Here is a 20,658-nt window from a genome sequence, read left to right on the forward strand (position 1 = left end):
CAGACAGTATCTGAAGAAACAATAATTGAAGATTATTCCCCATATAATATGATCCTATTTCAGATATAACCAGATGTTATTTCCCATATAATGTGATAAGGAACCATTGCACTTGCCACCAGCAGCCTCTCCTGACACTGTCGTGTGTTTTCTAGATTCATAATGGAAGTGAGTGTGCATTTCTGCTAGAGCATACTCAAGAATCTCAACATAAGAGTGCCTCCTCTATTCTGAAGCCCAAGGCTTCAAGATAGGAAATGAAAGAGATATTTACAAAAAAATATACTTCAAATAAATAAACATCCTCTGGAAAACTTACAAAAAAAAGATACAAGGATCCTTAACCTACACTGGATTGGCTCCAAAAGGCTAAAAGGAAATACCATATATCAATTGTTATTTAACAGTTTCCTTCACTTTGCTAAAAAGAGCGCAGACAAACAAGACAGAGCAGCCAAGACATGATTCATTTGCAAGATGAATCCCTCCCTGCTCCAAGGTTTACATTGTTTGTAACCAGCATCAGACTGTTTACCCACACAAAGTATAAATACATCATTTTTAGAACTAACCAACAACAATGCCCATTTTGTTTTGACATGGAAGACACAGAGAGAATGAAGAGAAACAAGCGTTGCTCTGAGGTCGATGCCTCCAATATGAGAGAACACGGAGTAAAGGGACTTCACTGAGTGCCAGCAGGAAAAAGGGCTGAACCAGCTACGAGCACAGAACCAGTGGGATAGATAGGTCTGGGGGAAAAGAATAAACAGTAAGGAACAGCCTGAAGCAGAAGTGATTCCCTGCTGCAGGAGGGAAGTGTTTGAGAGACAGGGGTCATGGCTGACAGCACTGTGCATGTGCTCATGTTTACATGAACTTCAGAATGGTAAAAAGTAAGGAGTCTTTATTGTAGCAACCATAATCTCCCCATATAAAATACCTCAATTTTGAAAATATAAAATGGTCACTATTATGGAGAATATGAAAAGCTCCAGAAAACAAGTATCAACATGTTAAGTCTTTTTGAAGGGAATGAAATGGCACAACCCTTCCAGAGTCGATGATGTGAAAATCACATCAGCTGGGTATGGTGGAGTACACTTATAATACAGTTCTCCAGAGGCTGAGGCAGGAGGATTATAAGCACCCAGACTATTGTAGGTTATATTTGTGAGACATTATCTGAAACAAACATACAACTTTAGAAAAATGAAAAAAAATCATAAAAGATTCACCTACAGAATGACTCAGAATTTCCACTCAAAAATGAATATACATTTTTAACAAGAAACAATAGAAGAACTTCATTGCATCATTAGAATTCAGTATGGTCGGGCACAATAACGAAATAGCAGCATGATTGCACAAGGAAATGAGTGAGCAGCTGAAACGCAGCCTTTCAAAAAGGCGAGCCTAAAACACCTCAAACCAGCTGACGGTCATCTACACGAAACAACTCTCCAAACATGAAAGGAAGAAGGGCATGCATGGGCTGTAATCCCAGCATGCACGAGTCTAAGGTAGGAAGCCCAAATTCAAAATAAGCCTGGGCTACAGTTTGAAGTTGACTGTGTCCAAAACAAAACCAAATAAACCATCCCACAGCATGAATAGATCTTATAAAAACACATTCACTATATACAAGTTGGTTAACATCAAACAGAACATATTTAAGGGTTTCGCTGGAGTAAACGTATTTTTAAATGCAGGTGAACACCACCATGTCCAGAAATGGTTTAATATTAGAAAGAGGTGGACAGGGAAGGATTTTGGTGATGCTCCATTTATTGATCAGTATGATGGTATTGAAAAGTGACTTTCTGTCCTGCTGTAACGTACTGGGATGAATCCCAGAGAGCTTTACTTAAAAATGAAGTACGAGTACACAGCTCATGACAGTTCCATTATAATAACAAATATTTCTTACTGAACTGCAGTATCAGCCGAGTACACAAAGGATCTTCTGGAATACATATCCAAATGTTATGAAAACAGACTCAATCTCAAACCGAATACTAATTACATACTGAAAATGCAAAGCAGTTAAAATACCATGAAAAGATCACCATTAACACTTTGGTTTGCACTTTTAATTGATTTAATAAATACGAATTTTGTAAATGTGCTTAGGACTTAATCACAGCACAAACACATTATAAAAACTTGCATCTGATCCCGAGCCAATAAAATTCATGTCATACAGCAAGCAGGAGAGGGGGGGAGAGAGAGACAGGGAGAGAGAGACAGAGACAGAGACAGAGACAGAGAGACAGAGAGAGACAGAGAGAGAGAGAGAGAGAGAGAGAGAGAGAGAGAGAGAGAGAGAGAGAGAGAGAGAGGTTTACCATGCAGAGGGGAGCCGGAAGGGCTGCTGGACAAGCCTGGAACAGGACTACAGCGGCCGCCTTGCTTAGATGTCAGTTCTTGCTCAATCTCTTCCAGCCCAGCACTTTTCTGGAAACGGCTCATGCGATTCACTACTCGTGGTGACATGTGTGTGCGGACACAAGGCTGGCCACCATAAGGGTTGATGGGGAAAACGTGGGAAGTACCCCGGAGGGTACTGACCACCACCCAGCGACAATCATGGCTGAAACAGATGTCCTGAACCTGGGAAGGAGGAAAGAGACAAAAACAGCTGAAATCACCCAGGTTTACCTAAGGATGGGAAGAGAATGGAAATAGGAATAGAAATGGCTGCCTCCTTAACAAATTTGTGTAAGGATAATAAATCTAAAAATTAATTTGCAGGTCACCAGGACTCCATGTGGGGATCTGACAAAACTTGGAGTAGAGGGTTCCATTCTCTGCAGTTTCAAGTGAAGAGGCCTCCGTGGTCCCCCTGCAACTGACTTACAGAGCAATGTGAAATAGATACTGTATGTTCCACAGGCTGGGAGATGCCTCCGTGAGTAAAGGGCCTGCCACAAAAGCTTAAGGTTCAGCATGGTGGTGTAAGGCTGTAACCCAAGTGTCACAGTGCGGGGGAGGGAGCTGAGGGGATCCCAGGAGTGGGCAGGTAAGCTGGTCTACCCATTCAGTGAATTCAGCTCAGTGGGCCCCCTTGTCTCAAATGGTAAGGGGGAGAGAAGTGAAGACAGTTGGTATCTACTTCTGGCCTACACCTACACACACACACACACACACACACACACACACATTCACATCGTTGCTTCCCGTGAGGTCAGCCACATCCCACTTCCACTACCTTGCCTTCCCCTCATGGGCTGTACCCACCCTCCACGGTCAGCCCACACAAACCCTTGCTGACACTGCTTCTTGCCAGGCATTTCATCACAACCATGAGAAAAGTTCCTAACACTTGGTGATAACACATGATTGTTTCAAAAAATTACATTAGAGACACACATCAATCAAACACCCAGGGATAATTGTTATTATCTAAGAATACGTCTTAAGCATTTGTTAATGCATAATAAATAAAACATATCACATAAAAACATACAAAACTCTTAAAAATAATAAAATAACCAATCTATAAAATAAATTCTGGGCTAGGCGGTGGTGGCGCACGCCTTTAATCCCAGCACTCGGGAGACAGAGGCAGGTGGATCTCTGTGAGTTTGATACCAGCCTGGTCTACAGAGTGAGTTCCAGGACAGGCACCAAAACTACAAAGAGAAACCCTGTCTCAAAAAAAAGATTCTTTTAGACACTCTTTGTATCAAGGAAAGAGAAGTGCTGGAAGGGAAGCCTGGTAAGCAGGCATGAATCCAGGATCCTTTTCAACTCAGCTCACGATTGGCACTAAATGAAACAAGACTTGAATAAAATGTAAGGGAAGATCTGGCTACATGGTCATAATAAGCCAGAACTTGGTGGCTGGAGCAGGTGTGACTCTGTTAGTTTGAGACTGGCCTGGTCTACACTGAGAGTTCCAGGCCAGCCAAAGCTACACAGTGAGACTCAAACTAACTAATCAGAAAAAGAAAAGAAAAATGCACAGTACTGACTCGGTCTGGAAAGCCCTGCCAGTGTGCTCATTTTTTCTATGAATTATGTATTTTTGACCATTCACATCTCACACTTGTTTCTCACAGTAACAACATGAAGATGGACTATCAGAAAGCAAATGTAGGGAGGCAGAGGCAGGCGGATCTCTGTGAGTTCGAGGCCAGCCTGGGCTACCAAGTGAGTTCCAGGACAGGCGCAAAGCTACACAGAGAAACCCTGTCTCGAAAAACCAAAAAAAAAAAAAAAAAAGAAAGCAAATGTATTTGTTCCTTAATACATACAGCAGTTGTACTATAGTTAATTTTAATTTGTACAAATTCTTCTGGGCAATGAGTGATTCATTTTATATATTACACTGATTGAAAAATCTAATTTTTGCCAATAGATATTCAATGCAGTAAAAATTACCTGCATGGAACACATTTTATAAATGACTATCCAACATTATATACAAACTTAAAATTCCATTTAACTCACACACACACAAAAAAAATGTCAAATTCAAAGTACAGGTGAAACAAATGAATTTAAGTCCCCATGTTACAGTCTGGCATTTAAAATATAGAAAACATCATCTCAGACACTTCCAAACATATACTAATAACCCATCTCAAACTTTAATTTTAAAACTGGCAGAGGTAGTACATGCAGTTAACTCCAGCACTCAGGAGGCAGAGGCAGGAAGATCTCTGAGTTCGAGGCTAGCCTACTGGTCTACAGAATGAGGTCCATTCCAGTCAGAGGCTATAAAATAAAGTTAGACTCTACCTCATAATGACCAAAACTAAAACAAAGCAAAATGAAAAAGCTAGTTTAGCACCCTCCTAAAAAAAAGAAAGAAAAAGTTATGAGTTAGAGAAACTGTACATATTGTTATCATGTGATGCCTCTATATATACTTATATGATGTTAAAATCAGATCAAAAACTTTCTGTACTTTGAATGGACAATGATGACACAGAGGCCTGGTGAGTGGCAATTCAAGAGTCATCTTCAGCCCTTACTGCCCCACCTACCATGACAAAAGCTTAGTCCTGCCTGCCCAGCATCTCTTCTCTACACAGGTGTATGGTGTGCTCCCTGAGGTTTTATCAGGTTTCCTGATAAAAGAAATTAAGAGCAGGGATATTAATGCGTCGATCTCTAAAATAATGGGCAAGGAAACAGCGGTGATAAAGCAATGAGCTAGGAACAATAAAAGCCAGGCTGGGGAGGTAGCACGTGCATGCCATGTCAGTACCCTAGAGGCTGAGTCAGCAGATGGGGCCACAGAGCAAACCCCTGCCTCCAAGCTGCCCTAGGCCCCCAAAAGAAAGAGGCATTAATTGAAGAAGTGCAAGACTGATTGTGAAGAGAACATCCCAGCTTAAAAAAAAAAAAAAAAAGAAGAAAACAAAAAAAACCTTGCTGTTTCTGTTCCCCACTCCCCGAATTCTCCCTGTCATAAGCAAAGTATGACTAATGACTGAACCAACAACTCCACATTGGCAAATGTGTGGGAGGGAGGGAGTAAGGAAGAGGATAAGAAGTCAGAAAGAAGAGAATGCTTGGATAAAAATTCCAAAATTAAAATTACTAAACTTAGCCGGGCGGTGATGGCACACGCCGTTAATCCCAGCACTTGGGAAGCAGAGGCAGCCAAGGACAGCCAAGACTGTTACACAGAGAAACCCTGTCTCAAATAAATAAATAACTAAATAAATCTGAGCTTTTAGACACTTGTGAAAAGGACAATAAAAATCCATGCCTTTAATCCCAGCACTCAAAAGGCAGAGGCAGGCAGATCTCTGAGTTCAAAGCCAACCTGGTGGTCTACAGGTTGAGTTCCAGGACAGCCAAGGTTACACAGATAAACCCTGTCTCAAAAAACCAAAACAACAACAACAAAAATAAAAAAACAAATAAAAAACAGAAAAGACAAGAGTCATTCAATAATAACCAGCCAAGGTCAGATGACATTTGTTTAACGAAACATATTGAAGTAGAGAGTGGGAGATGTCAGTGTGAGAATCAAAATTCAAAGTTTACATAGTCCTAAGAACATACTTGAACACTTTTATCATTCAGAATTAAGAAAAACATCTTAGGATTAGCCTATAGAAAAATGTCTGCCGTAAATCAAACAATGAAGGGAAGATGAATAGGAATCTCACTTACACAACTTAAGTAAAACCTAGCTCTCTGAACAGATGAAGATAGGTTTCTTCTGTATCCCAGAATCTAATCAATATTTATATGTATAATTCAGCTATTATTTGGCTTAAAATGGCTTATTAGGAAATGTTAATCATTTATACTATTTTCTACAGGGAAAATATTTTACTTTTTAAAATAACCCTGGACTTTTACATTATAACCTGGTTTTATGTTTAAAAAAATACTACAAAAAAATAAATAAAATAAAATTGAAAAAAAGAGAGAAACATCTTTTCTAAAAAGGCTATACGTGCAAAAGTTATAACTAGTTTAATGGAAATCAAAGCAGGCGTGAGGAGATGATATTTGGAATGTAGGAGAAAGGGACGATCTATACAAACCTTTTACTGAATGAATATTCATTCCCTCCTTTCTTTATTTGCTCAACAAAGGACAGCAAGACCATTATGTGTTTCATGTTTTTTACATGTAGAAGTAGAAATGGGTTTGAAGCAGGAAGAGGAACCAGCAGTCGGAGCAAGACCTCACACTTCTCACCCTCCCTTGTCCTTCAGAGGCATAAGGAAGAACTCGCTCTTCAACCAGGGAAGTTGGTATCTGACATATATCTGAGCTATAAAGAGCAGAGTCACTGAGCTGACCTTTATGCAAAGCACACAGAGCAGTGTCTGGGGTGCCTTGCGTGGTGTGGTTGGTAGCTAGCATTAGTCAGTGCCGTAGAGATGATGATGCTGTGGAGAAACTGCAAAGTTAAACACTGCTAGGAATGAAGTCTCTGAGCTAATTAGCAGGCTTAGATTTTTTTTTTTTTTTTTTTTTTTGGTTTTTCAAGACAGGGTTTCTCTGTGTAGCTTTGCGCCTTTCCTGGAACTCACTTGGTAGTTTTTAATTCACAAGATTCAAAAGGAATGAAGACGTTAATTCTGTTTGTCTTGAAGACTTTTAACAGAGCTTAAAATAGGGACTCACTTTGTTGGCCTGTATTTAATGGGAGAGATGGACCGTAAGCTTGGGAAGACTGAGGAGGGGTAATCACATAAGGAAAGAAGGGGGAACAGAAACAAGAAACACTAAGCAGAAGGACGCTTTCACCATGGTGGAAATCAGGCTCTCAATGCTCTCACATTTCTAAGTTGGAAATATGAGCTTAGCCTCCAAGGATGTTAAATATTTGACATTAATTTATTTGAAAAAGCAACCATTATAAAAAGCAGTGATTTTAAATTTCCTTTAGTACTACTACTAAAATTTCCCTCATCAAAGACATGAAATCCTCCATGTTTTCTAACAATAATCTAACCACAAATTAACAGAAATATGAAGGAATGGGGACTAAACATGATCATTAAACAACACATTATTAAGTAACCCACAGATCAAAGGGAAAGTCTCAGAAAGACTGACAGACACATGGAAGCAAATGAATGTGAATCAGAATATACGGCATGAGACCAGTGCAGTGTGGAAGAACCACAGCCATGGACTGTTTACCTAGGAAGGACTCGAACAAACACATCTTACATCGAAGGAATAAGAAAGAAGGAAGGAAGGAAGGAAGGAAGGAAGGAAGGAAGGAAGGAAGGAAGGAAGGAAGGAAGGGAAAAGAAGCTGAATAACAGCTGAAGAGACAAGCATGAGAGAAAAGCTAATGAGAAGGGAAAACAGACAAGAACCTGTTAAACAAACAAAATAACTATTCAAAAATGAAAAAAATGGCTGAGCAGTGGTTGTGCACACCTTTACCAAACACTCAGGAGGCAGAGGCAGGTGGATCTCCAGATTTGAGGCCAAACAAAACAACCCCCCCCCCCCGCCCCTCAAAAAGAAAGAAACCTCCCACAAGACTGAAAAGGGCAAGAGAAGGATACTCACCACACCAAAACGAGAGGGAACAACACAGGAAGTGAGAAGCACTGGCCAGGCCAGCCTAATGCAGGAGAAATGGCAATAACTTGAAAAGAGCAGTCAAGAAGACCCCACACCCTGACAATACAAAATGTACAGAAGAGAAACCTTCAGGTCGGAGGTCAGAAGAAGAGTCTGAGAGCAGGCCCTCAGTAATCTGTGGTGTATCACTAAATGCTGTTCAGTGAGCTAACTGCAAAGGAGGTAAGAGACAGATAGGCTACTGAGAACAAACTCCCCAACCACTTGCCTTACAGATCATCTTGTAGGAATGCCTAAATTGCTGAAGAAAAAGCTGATAAATCTGTTTCCATCAAAAGTAAAAACAAGAACTGGGGAGATAGCCCTGTGCACATGCTAACACACACACACACACACACACACACACACACACACACACACAGTAATGTAATACAGAGCTAGATTTTAAAAGTTTACAATAAGAGTTGGGTATTGAGTATTGCCTTTAGTTCTAGCAAAGGCAGAGGCCAGCCTGGTCTACCCAGTGAGTTCCAGGAAAACTAGGGCTAAACAGTGAGACACTGTCTAAAAAAAAAAAAAAAGTTAAAGGTGTGGTGGCACAACGTAGTCTGAGCATTTGGAAGGTAGAGGTATGACAACTGAGAGTTCAAGGGCTAGCCTGGGCTATGAGACCCTGTCTTAAAAACAACAACAAATAACAAATTCTAGAAAAGATCCTAAATGCCTTTTAAAGGTGAGTGTTCCCACAAACTATAGAAGGTAGAACTGTAAATAAAAGTGATACGAAGGGACTAATTCAGTATTTTGAAATTGGTGGTACAGATACAACTTACCCATACCAAAAAAAAAAAAAAAAAAGCCACAAAATTGAATAGACACACATTCACGAAAACGGATCCACATAAATTTGATTTATCTGAAACGAATGTGCTGCCATATACCTGGCTCCTGTGGTCAACCCTCCAACCTTGATGGAAGTGAAGGAGTGCGGACCGAGATGCCAAAGCCTGAGGGTGAAGCAGGATGGTGTTGGGCAGAAGGAGCATCCTGCTGTGTACGTGGATGTTCCCTGGCCCCTACCACAGCATCTCGGAGCTGTGGATGTGAGGTCAAAGTCCTCACTTGCCTGCCACCCAGTTGCTGTCACCTCATTATAGTTGTCACTGGGAAAAGGCTCAGGCTCAAATTGAATATGCCATTCAAGTTTCCATATGTGGAAGAGCGGAATGACTTGTCAGCTACACAACACCCAGGGAGTTTGAACTGGTTTAAATGCTTGTTTCAGAAATCTCCACCACCTACCCAGAGGACAGGTTCACAATCGACCACCGAGCAGGCTTCCAGTTCTTTTGTGCTGTCCAACAGGGCCAACAGCGAACTCCATAAGGAACACTGGTTGAGGTTAAGGCTGCTGAAACCTGATGCGCTATTTCAGTGCAACATCGCCACCTGCCTGATAGAGTGGCCAAGTGCACTTGCTTTTTAGAAGTCGCTATTTAAGGAGCTGGTAACCGCAAAACTGAACCATGGGGGCCAGGGACTATGCACTTGTACTTTTGGGTATGTAAATTTGAAGGTGAAAATTATATCAGAAAAGAAAATGGGATCAAAGGTTCAAAGGGGAAATAGGTGATCTCAAGGCCCTGGCATCCCACATTATCCCTCTGCTATATGAAACCCTGCCCTGGGTTCAGTAGCCCCTTGACCCACAGAGCTCCTCTCCAATGCTCACTGATGGCTTTGCTAAGATGAATATGCTCGTGTCCCCTAGGCCAGGAGAGCTGTTTAACCCCAGGACCTCAAGAAGGCTCAAGTAAACAGCAATCAGCACAGGGGAATAATGGAAATCCATCTCACCTATTTAATCCGAGATAGACAACAGTGACCATGGGCTAAGCATGCCCAATTCGTTTATGTATTGTCTACAAATGCTTCTGATTACCAAAATGGATGAGTGAGTCCAAGAGCAGGCATATGAGCAAAAATGTACAAAGTATGTCCAATAAACTGAATCTCCATAAAAAATTAATAGGGGGGATAACACAGATGGGGAAGACCCACAGTGATGCCAGAGACAGCATGGGTGAGATGTGCCTGCAGTCAAGGAATGCTGGCAGGCACCAGAAGCTCCCCCAAAATGTACAGAGCACCACCTTGATCATACCTTAAATCTGGATTTTTGCCAAAGAAATTTGAAAAATTTCTAAGGTATGATCAGGGTAACTAACAAACATCTTGTATCCCAGAACACTAGAGATGAGGGCATGGGGATCAAGGGATCAAGAGCTTGTGGTCATCTACATACATTAACATGGTTTCAAGGTCTGACATCCAGAACCAAATAAAAACAGCCAAGTGGAGTGGGTGAGAGCAGGTCAAGAAACAACCCAGATGGAAAACACAGAAGGAGAAAACTCACTTTGATCACCACAAGAAAACACACACACACACACACACACACACACACACACACACACACTCACTCACTCACTCACACTCACACATTCATATATATACACACACACACTAAACAAATAAATGTTTTAACAAAGAATTTAAGCTGAGCACAGGCACTCATTACTCACTGCTTTCTGCTGTGGATGAGGGACCAGCAGCCTCCATCTCCTGAGTCCACACCTTTCCCATCATGATGGACTGTGTACCCCAGAACTGAAAGCTAAATAAAGCCTCCCTTCCACATGTTGCCTCTGTCAGTATTTTGTCATGGCTACAAGAGAAGTAACTAATACACCAGGCAAGCACTCTGCCAACCGAACCAGCTGATTGTTCTTAAATGGAATCATGGATGCAAGACAGCTTCTGTCTTTTTCTTTTTTCTCTTAATGGTTTCTTTCAAAGGGCCAAAGTGTTTCACTCTAATGAGCCAAAGTTTATAAATTGCATGCTTTAATGGATTTTGCTATTAGTGTCACATTTTTTAAAAATCTGTGCCAAACCTAAGGAACATTAGTTTCTTTAGTTTCCTTATAAAAGCTTTATGGGTACTGGTTCATATTTGTCCATCATTCCTCTAAGATTTCTTAGTCAATAATCAACTGTGTATATAGGTTACAACTCTCAAAAATCCCTCCTAATTAAGTATCTGTTTGCATGTTTTGTTGTCTTGTTTTGTATTCAGACAGAACTCACTATGAAGACTAGGCTGGCCTTAAATCTGCAGTAATCCTCCTGCCTCTCCCTCTGAGTGCTGCAATACCGAACTTGATTCATGTAAATTCAGTAAGTCTTGTGATTAGGTAGATAGCAAACATTTCTACATTGTAAGGCATATAAAGTTTTAAAACTAGCTGATAAATGCTACAGGAAAAAAAATCCACACTGAGATTTTGATAGAAATTACAAATAAACTTGGGGGAAAAAATTGACATTGTAAAGCTATCTTTACTCCAGGAAGAGAAAACAGATAAACTTTCCACAGTCAAGCCTTTATTTACTCCCAGCAATGCTTCCTAGCTCCCAGAGCCTGAATAATGCAGCATTTTGGAGACTAAATTTAAATTAACTTATTATTAGGATTTGGAAATTCTCTCTGTCTGTGTCTCTGTCTCTCTGTCTCTGTCTGTGTCTCTCTCTCTGTCTCTCTCTCTCTCTCTCTGTGGTGTGTGTGTGTGTGTGTGTGTGTGTGTGTGTGTGTGTGTGTGCGCGCGCACGCACGCCTGCTTTGGCAAGTCCATGCACTTGAGTTCATCATCCACAACAGTGATTGAACTCCAGGACTTGGACAAGCTAGGCAAATGCTATAACTGCTAAACTACAGCCCCGCCCTCTTTTCCATTTTAGAGATAGGGTCACAATAATTTGCCCAGGATGGCCTTGAGCTTAGGATCTTCCTGTTTTGCCCTCCTATGTATGTCACTGGGATTTTAGACCTACACCACCAGACTTGATTTAATATACGAACTTTTAATGTTGTTAAAACAATTTATTATGTGCATATTTTTCAAAGAGTAATTTGTACTTTCTGCAAAGATCAATCATGTTGTCCTTGAATACAGCTTTATCTTTCCTTCCCTGCTGATGTACACTCCTTCCACACTCTCAGATGTCCGTGCAGATCTCTCAGAATCTGACCTCTGAATCTATGACTTCAGTCTCCTAGAGCTGAAACCGTCTCTTTCATCCCTCTTCCCTGTCCTCAATAAGCCCTAAGGAAACATGGAAAGGCTCCCACTTGTCTAGATAATTAAGACGAAGTTGAAAGAAAGTAGTTTGCTTATCTCAGTCCTGTGCACAGGAAAGCTGGAGAAGCAGGAATGCAGAAGTGTGTGTTTTCAGAGACGAGAAAGGTACAGAAGCCGAGCACAGGTGACAGTTGAGATGGCTGAGAATACGGTAAGATACCCGGGACCTCTACACTTCAATAGTTTGTGAACTATATCTTAATAAAATTGAGGTTTGAGGGATAGATTGAAGAAATTGCATAACCAGCCATGCACAGGCTTACCAAAGACACAGAAAAAAGTGGCATGCATATATCAGTATAAGTGTAAATACACAGTATTTAGAATATAGACACTAAAAATGAAATTTTATCACAAATGACAAATAGCCTTAATTAATAATCTAAATAATTAGATTCATTTCCACTTCAGAACTAAAAAGGTATTAACCATATTACTTTGCAAGACTGTTTTAATGTGGAATCATCAATCTTTACGCTTCAAAAATGAAATTGCTATTCATCAAATGAACTACTGCTGTGGGACTGAGTAAGGCATGACAGGGTCTACTAACAGGGTATCTGTATGGAGGGGGTGTGGATAGGACATGCTGGAGTCTACCGACAGGGTATCTATCAGTGAGGCTCCTATTGCTGCTGGAACAAGGACATTCTTCTCACAGCATATGTGCTTCAAGAGGAAAATTACTGTCAGATGCAGAGGATATCCCCAGTCAAAGACCACAAAACAACTTAATTCAACGTAATTAGATCCATATACTTTGTGTTTTTTTTTTTTTTTCCCTTGCCTGATTAAAGTGCCCTTGGAGTTCTTGGAAAAATTCAGAATAATATGATTTTTCAAGTATTCAAAGATGGCCAGATAAATCATGTGCCAGACAGATTTCATGATTGGTATTAAATTTTATCAGTTCAAAATAATTTTCGGCAAGACCTTATAACAATTAATTTTATGGTTACCAACTTAAGTCCTTATATCTTTATGTTTGGCTTTTAGAAATTTCAAATTACAGGGTAGATCCTAAAGTGAAATTGTTGTGAAAAGTTCTATTTCATTTGCCTACCTGATGAATAGACATACAGTTGGCAAAACCAAACCTTTATTCCAAAAAAAGACTGACACTGTCCTAAGACTTACTGTCATCAGGAACCTTACGCAAGACTGCTATTCCTCATTGAACTTCAAGGTAAGTTCAAAAACAAATAACACTAATAAAAACAAGGCATCAAAAACAGGGGTCAAGTACTTAAAACATTCAATTTCTCCATGGTTTTGATGAGGCTTGGGGATGCCTATAAGGCAAACAGGCTTTATAAATGAGAATAAGGAGGTGAACTGTGCCTAGAGATATGAAATCTACACATAAGAGGAATATCTAACATAATACTGCTGCCCAAAACGCAGCACAAAGGCAACTAAATGGGACAAAAAGCAGTCAGTCCCGCATCAAAGAATGCTCAAACCCTGATAGAGATGTGTCAAGACATTTCTGAGATATATCTGAGGCCATGGGTACCAGTTTGCCAAATCTGGACCACTCTGAATGCTAAAATAATTATTGAACAAATGCATGCTTTTTAAAGAGGAATAAAGAAAACCATAATGATATGTTGATATCCTGATCAAATTATTAGCAAAGCTGCATGTTTGTATTCCCATCATGCAGAGGCAAGAGGAAGGAGGCTTCCAGCCAGCCTAGAGAATGTGGTGGAAGCGTATCTCAAACACATAACCCAAGTTACCAGTGAAAACTACACTCCAACTCACAGAATAAAATGAGACCACCAACACCTCTGTGACAACTGAAGAAGATTCTAGAGAAGAAATGGGATGCAACGTTTAATAAACAGAAATCATAAGCAGCCAAGAAATAGTGAACTGTTCTAGAAGGAAGTAAACTAAAAATATGGCAATCCTTTTTCCTGGGGTAGATCCTTGTGCCACGTGTTGACACTTAGCTGGGGTTGACAGTTTGAAGGGCAGACTTCTTTTCACTTAGTATTTTAGGGGCTTCTTATGGCTATGTAAGAAAATGTTCTCATTAGTGAATGCATGTTCACTGTGGGTTGCGGGCCATGCTGGCCATCCAGAGCAGGGCTGGACCGCAGCTCAGAGATGCTGAGTGCTGGCCATGATTATAAGAAGTCCTGAGTTTGATCACTGGGCCAGCAAAAAATAAAAATAAAAAGTGAATTAAAAACCTGAGAGTAAATATGTCTGGCTTTGTGAGTGGCTTAAAGTATACAAGAATCAATAAGGTACAACTTATTTTAAAAATAAAATCCCACTATTTATTGAGACAGACAAGTATCATAAAGTTAAAATAGTTTGCCATATTAAAAAATAAACTTCTAGTTGTGCCCCCCAAATCCCCCATACAGAGTCTCAAAGCTTGTCTCAAACCTCCTTGTGTAACCCCAGCTGGTTCCTTCTGCCTCCACCTCTTCAGTGGTGAGAACACAGATACTGTTACCATATCTAGTGTAACAATTACAAATTCTAAAATGGAGCAATATGTGGTGGTGTGCTGGGAGCTACAGAGGCACCAGCTCAGTGAAATCAAATCACCTACTGAGATTTTAAGCTAGTAAGAAAAAGAGAAATATACAGTGTGTGCACTGTGATTTTAAGAATAGAATGCTGAGCCAGGCAATGGCCATGCCTTTAATCCCAGCACTTGGAAGGCAGAGGCAGGTGGATCTCTGTGAGTTTGAGGCCAGCCTGGTCTACAGAGCAAGTTCCAGGACAGCCAGGACTGCTTCATAGAGAAACCCTGTCTTGAAAAAGAAGACAAGCGTGGGAAGAGGAGGAGGGGGGGGGGAGGAGAGGAGAAGGAGGGGTAGATGACTAAATAACTCTAAGGCTCCATGTCTAGTACCTAGTAAAATAATCAGTAAATCATATAAAGGAAAGTATTGTAAAAATTCATGCTTGCATAGCTGTATGCATAAATGTTTAAAAATTAACTCCTGCCTACTATGGTGACAGGCATCCGTAACCCAAGCACTGGGGAGGTAGAGGCAGGAGGATCAGGAGATCAAGGCTATCCCTGGCTACACAGTGAACTCAAAACCAACCTGGGTTACAAGAAAATCTGTCTCAAAATATATTAGAAAACAAGGAAATGAAAAGTAGCCCTTCAGGAGGTCCTCACAAACAGAGATCAACTGACGACAGGTTTCATTTGTGCAACGAACGGTGTCAGGATGCAAGAATAAGGACACACTGATCTACTCAACTGTCAAGTTTTCTTTCTCTTTAATCTAGGCTTTTCTTTTTTAAAAAAACAATTATTGGTGTGTATTTTTTAGTTATGAATGCTCTGTCTGCATATATGTCTGCAGGCCAGAAGAGGGCAACAGATCCCATCATAGATGGTTGTGGGCCACCATGTGGGTGCTGGGAATTGAACTCAGGACCTCTGGAAGAGCAGCCCGTGCTCTTAACCACTGAGCCATCTTTCCAGCTCTGGCAATATTTTTACTTTACTATTTATCTGTGTGTATGTGTGTAAATGTCACATGTGTGCAGGTGCCCACAGATACTTGAAGAGAACACTGGTTCTCCTGGATTTTCTGGACTTGTGGCTGCAGGAGGCTGTGAGCAGTCTCATGATGCAGGAAGTTGTGAGTGCCTACTGCAGGTTCCAGGATCTGCTCTGGGGTCCTCTGGAAGAACAACAAGTGACCACAACTGCTAAGCCATTTCTCCAGTCCTCACCAACATTTTTAACAAGGTGGATATTTTTTTAGGTATTCACTGGGTCAAAAAATGAGGTGTTCTTCCTTAATTTATGAGAACTTACTCTACCACAGAGAATATTGTTTTCTCATAAATACTAATCTCCAAGTTGATATAAATCTCCAATTATCTCAAATACCATAAAACACAGGGAAATCACTTCAGGAGGGATACACAACTTACTTTGGCTTCCGTTTCTCCCCTGTGAAGAGTATACAGATGATGGACAGCACTTTGTGAGGATGACCAAGGGTGAGTCAGAATTTGGAAGACATGAAAGTCATGGCCAAGAGTGTCTGTTGTGACTAAAAGCATTCCTGGAAGATAAAAAAGCAAAGGATAAAAATAAAAATGATTATGTATGTGGATAAGATACAGAACAACCCTTAATATTCTTGAGTATTATGAAAGGGGAAAAGGAAATAAGGTTATGAAATAAAAGAATTAAAATAAAGCACATTCTTTCTATGAACATCACACCAGTACCAACAGAGTGCAAGCACTAAACAGGAATGGGACATCCATGTGTGAGCAGCAGAAAGAAATTTTACATGCAGAACTTACAGCGATCACAGTAAGTGTCAGAACATGAGTAAGGGCTGGGAAGAAAGCTGAGTTGGTGACATCTGGTTTTGCCTGAAGGAAGATCCAAGTTCAATCCCTAGAATTCATGTAAAAATGCCTGGCCTGGTGGTGCAGCACTGAAAACATGGAAAACAGAGGGTCCCTGGACTCGCTGGCCAATGTGGCCTAAGTCATGAGCTCCAGACCAATGAGAGACCCTGTCTCAAAGGAGGTAAGCAGGATCCCCAAGTACAGCAGCCAGCATTGTCTTCTGCCTTCCACAGGCATGTACACACAAATTAAAAAAGGAACAATTAATGTGAAAATGATGTGCCATCATGGAGTTTAAACCGACTCCAGTAAGCTCCAATATATAGTGATCAAACTACTAAGACTCTCATGTAAAATTAGTCTTCGCTGAGTTAGATTGATACTACACATCTCTCTTCCCAGCTAGTCAAGAGACCGAGGCAGGGGGATCATTTGCACCCAGGAGTTCAAGACCAGCCTGCACAAAAACTGAGACCCTTCACCCACAATTAACTAACGAGCATGGATTAGCAGGTCAAGGCACTTGATGCCAAACCTGGTAAGTCCAAGCCGTGCACATGGGATTGCAGGTTCCCTGTGTGTGATTGCTGGGGGTCTGTGCTTCTGTGCCTGGCTGCTGCAAATATCAACATGTCGTTCTTTCTGAGTAATATTCCATCATGTGTAGAGGTCCCCATATTAATGGATACTTGAATTCTGAAATCTGATCCTCCTGCCTGGGAGTATAGACAAAGCCTACTGCGTCCTGCTTTTTCAGATTACAGATCCAATATGACTTTAATTATTGCATTTACTCCAATCTCAGTACATTTATCAGTGGGGTAGGATTTAAGTTCACATTGTTCAATTAATCTGCTTGTCTCCTATTTCTTTGCTTGGCTTTATGTGGAAGAGTGTTTATTCCTCATACATACCTTTTCTTTCTATTTTGGATTCTCTACTACTACTACTACTACTACTACTACTACTACTACTACTACTATTGGTTTTTCAAGACAGGGTTTCTCTGTAGTCTTGGCTATCCTCGAACTCACCCTGCAGACCAGGCTGGCCATAAACTCAGAGATTAATCTGCCTCTGCCTCCCTAAAGCACATATTACTTTAGAATAATGACATAAGTATTGGGATTAAAGGCATGCACCACCACAGCCAAGCTCTTTAGAATTACTTTGTAAGTGTGCTGGGGAAGAACACAGTTCCCAGCTACCACAAATCATGCAATTGAGTTTCGCATATTTGAGGAAATCACAAGGGTCAGCAGACCCAAAGCACAATAACAGATGAAAACCACCTTCTTGATCATGGTATCTATTCTACCAGGGAAGTAAGAACTCTTTCTTTTTTATTTTTTAGCTTTTGGCTTTAAGCCCCGTTTTGAGGACTAATCCCTTTGTAATATAAACTGACTGTTCTGGAGAGTACATCGATGTACCTAGCCTCCAGCGTCTGTCCTTTTGCATTTTTGCATACAGTGTTTTACCGTCCTGTAGTAATAAAAGAGCATGAATGACCAGAACAGGAGGTAGGTTACCATCCATCTGAGGGGGCAGTTTCTGAGGGTTAAGTGTGGCTCTAGGTAATGCACTAAGTCTCAGGTGCCATTTTCTTGGCTATGTATATTTTACATGATGAAAATTACCAATTATGGTAAGTAATTTAATAATGGATAATAACAATTAATACACATATTAGCTTCTCTCCCACGAAGCACCTAGTTACGGCAGGAGTCACTGACACACTCCCCATTCCTTACTGTGACTCAAGCTATGCATGTCTATGTTTAGTCACAGCCATGTGTTATATTGCAGGCATGCTTTTCCCTCTCCTGCTTTTTGCTCAGTTTCAGTAAGTTTTAGTGAGCACAACTCAATGGCTATCCTCTGACGCAACCTTTCCACACAAATCGTTTTGGGGCACTTGACAACAGAAACATCATTGTAATGGGAGGAAAAAAAAGAGGAGCTTGTATTTATACTAAATATACTCTCACATACTATAGATGAACATCAATGCACTTTTTTTTCAGAATAGCATTCTACTCAGAATGAGGGTTTAAATGGAAGGCTAACCAAATCAAGGACACCACTGTTCTATGTGTGAATGGCAATCACACATGAGCATTTCTCAACATTGATCTATCGAGTTGTTCCTATGTAAACCACTCCAAACCTTTAGGGCAACAGTCCTTAACATGTGTACCTCTACCTACATATGTGTATCCTACCTCAGATGCTATCCTCTTCCATTCTTCCTAACAAATTTGGCTTCGAAACCCACAAGTGAGTTTACATGTCTCATAAAACTTTGAAAATATGAAAACTTAAAAAGTCAGAGAGAAAAGGAAAAAACAGCTAGTGTAGTTCTACAGAATCAAGTGCTTTCTTTTAATTTACAGTTTCCTCTTTTACATACATTCTGCAAAGGAAATAGTAAGCTCCTTTTTTTTTTCTAGAACACAAGTTTAAAAGCACATATACATAAAAGGAAGAAGTCTCACAGAGTAGACTGTGGCTTGGGAACTATTTATGCAGCATCAGAAGACTAAACCAGACGCTGGCCTGGCCATAAACTAAACCCACGCCCCAAACGAGGTGCCAAGCCACAAAAAGCATTTGCGTCATCTGGGAATACAAGGAAAAGAAGGGCTTCTAATTATAGGGCCTGGAAGCGGAAGCCCAGAGTGATTAGCTGTTTAGGCGCTGCTGTGTGTTTATCTGGAAGCTTCCTCTCCCTCACTCTCGGCCTCAAGGTTGATAGATGAGCTTTAGTGTTGGAGGGTGGGGCCATGAGCTGCTGATGGTACACGGTGTTCTCCAGGATCTCAGGGAGCTGCAGAGTGAACATTAAGGCTGTTGTGGCCTCATCAGAACATAAGTCTTTTCAACTGGGCGTCAGCTGGTTAGACCAAAGAGTGAAATTAAAGACTAGCAAAACAGCATTGAGCATAGGCTATAAAATCTTGGAAACATGATTTGTCTTTTTTCACATATCCTATTTATAACACCTATCTAATTGCATGGTTCTTTATCATGTACACACACGAAAATTGAAAGACAAATTACAAGTTACTCACACTCTCTTCCAAAAAGAGTCATAAGCACGGACAGCAGGGTCAGACAGACGTCTTTGTGGGAAGTCACACATGGCAGCGCTCATAAAAAGAGCTTATATTTTACCATTAATTCTTACAAGGTATTATTTCTGATCAATGCTAGTATAATTGCAAACTTACAATGGTATATAGCCAAATTTGTAAAAAAAAAAAAAAAAAAAACCAAAAGCGAAGAAATATAATCTCATTATTGATAGAAATCTTTAACCAGCTCAGGCCCATAAAACTTTTACTAACATTGTGGTTATTGAAGTCAACTAATTGAATACAGGTACATAACAACAATGTTCTCAAAGCAAGGTCCCCATGTACACAGCATTTATTTCTCAACAGAGTCTCTCTGTGTAGCCCTGGCTGTCCTGGAACTTGCTCTGTGGCCTCAAATTCACAAAAATCCACCTGCCTCGGCTTCCCCAGTGATGGGATTAAAGGCGTGCGCCACTATCAACCACTACCAACCACTACCCACAGGCAGCATCCATTTCTTAACTAACTGACGCATGCGAGCTCTCTCTCCCCCTCTCCCTGAGTCATATTTTTTTCCTGGTTAATTTGGAGGCTTTATTGTTTGTTTGTTTGTTTGTTTGTTTGTTTGTTTCGGGTGGGGGGGAATGCCACAAACAATGCAAACTCTCTACCACTGGCCTGAATCTCTAGTCCCAAAGCATCAATTTCTTCAGCAATTATAGAAGCATGTTTCTTAGGCTTTTTAAAGACACAGATAGTCAAACTCGATGTATTCTTCCGATTTAGGAGCCCAGAATATAAACCTTTATAAAACAGACTACAAAACATCCTGTGAGAAACAATGAATTAAACAGAGCTAAGTAAAACAACAGAGATGATTTATTTGATGCCTTCCTAGAGTTCTCTATATCTGTAACCAACGTTAAGTTCAAATTAAAGAGATGATATTATACACATACATTTCACACAGCAAAGTATGACTCATTTTTCCTTTAAAC

At 40.5% G+C, this 20,658-nt stretch overlaps 1 protein-coding gene across 1 annotated transcript in view; it reads right to left on the reverse strand.

The window, feature by feature from the left end:
• The window catches only part of LOC131901704 (BCAS3 microtubule associated cell migration factor), a 383,069-nt gene that overhangs the window by 320,335 nt on the left and 42,076 nt on the right, over positions 1–20,658 (reverse strand). The window contains exons 6-7 of the mRNA XM_059252806.1: positions 16,149–16,282; positions 2,349–2,613 (exon numbers count right to left, since the gene is read on the reverse strand). Of these exons, the coding sequence (XP_059108789.1) occupies positions 2,349–2,613; positions 16,149–16,282 (399 nt within the window). The remainder of the gene's footprint in view (positions 1–2,348; positions 2,614–16,148; positions 16,283–20,658) is intronic.

This window comes from Peromyscus eremicus, unplaced genomic scaffold, assembly GCF_949786415.1.
Source record: "Peromyscus eremicus unplaced genomic scaffold, PerEre_H2_v1 PerEre#2#unplaced_226, whole genome shotgun sequence".
NCBI classification, from domain to species: Eukaryota; Metazoa; Chordata; class Mammalia; order Rodentia; family Cricetidae; genus Peromyscus; species Peromyscus eremicus.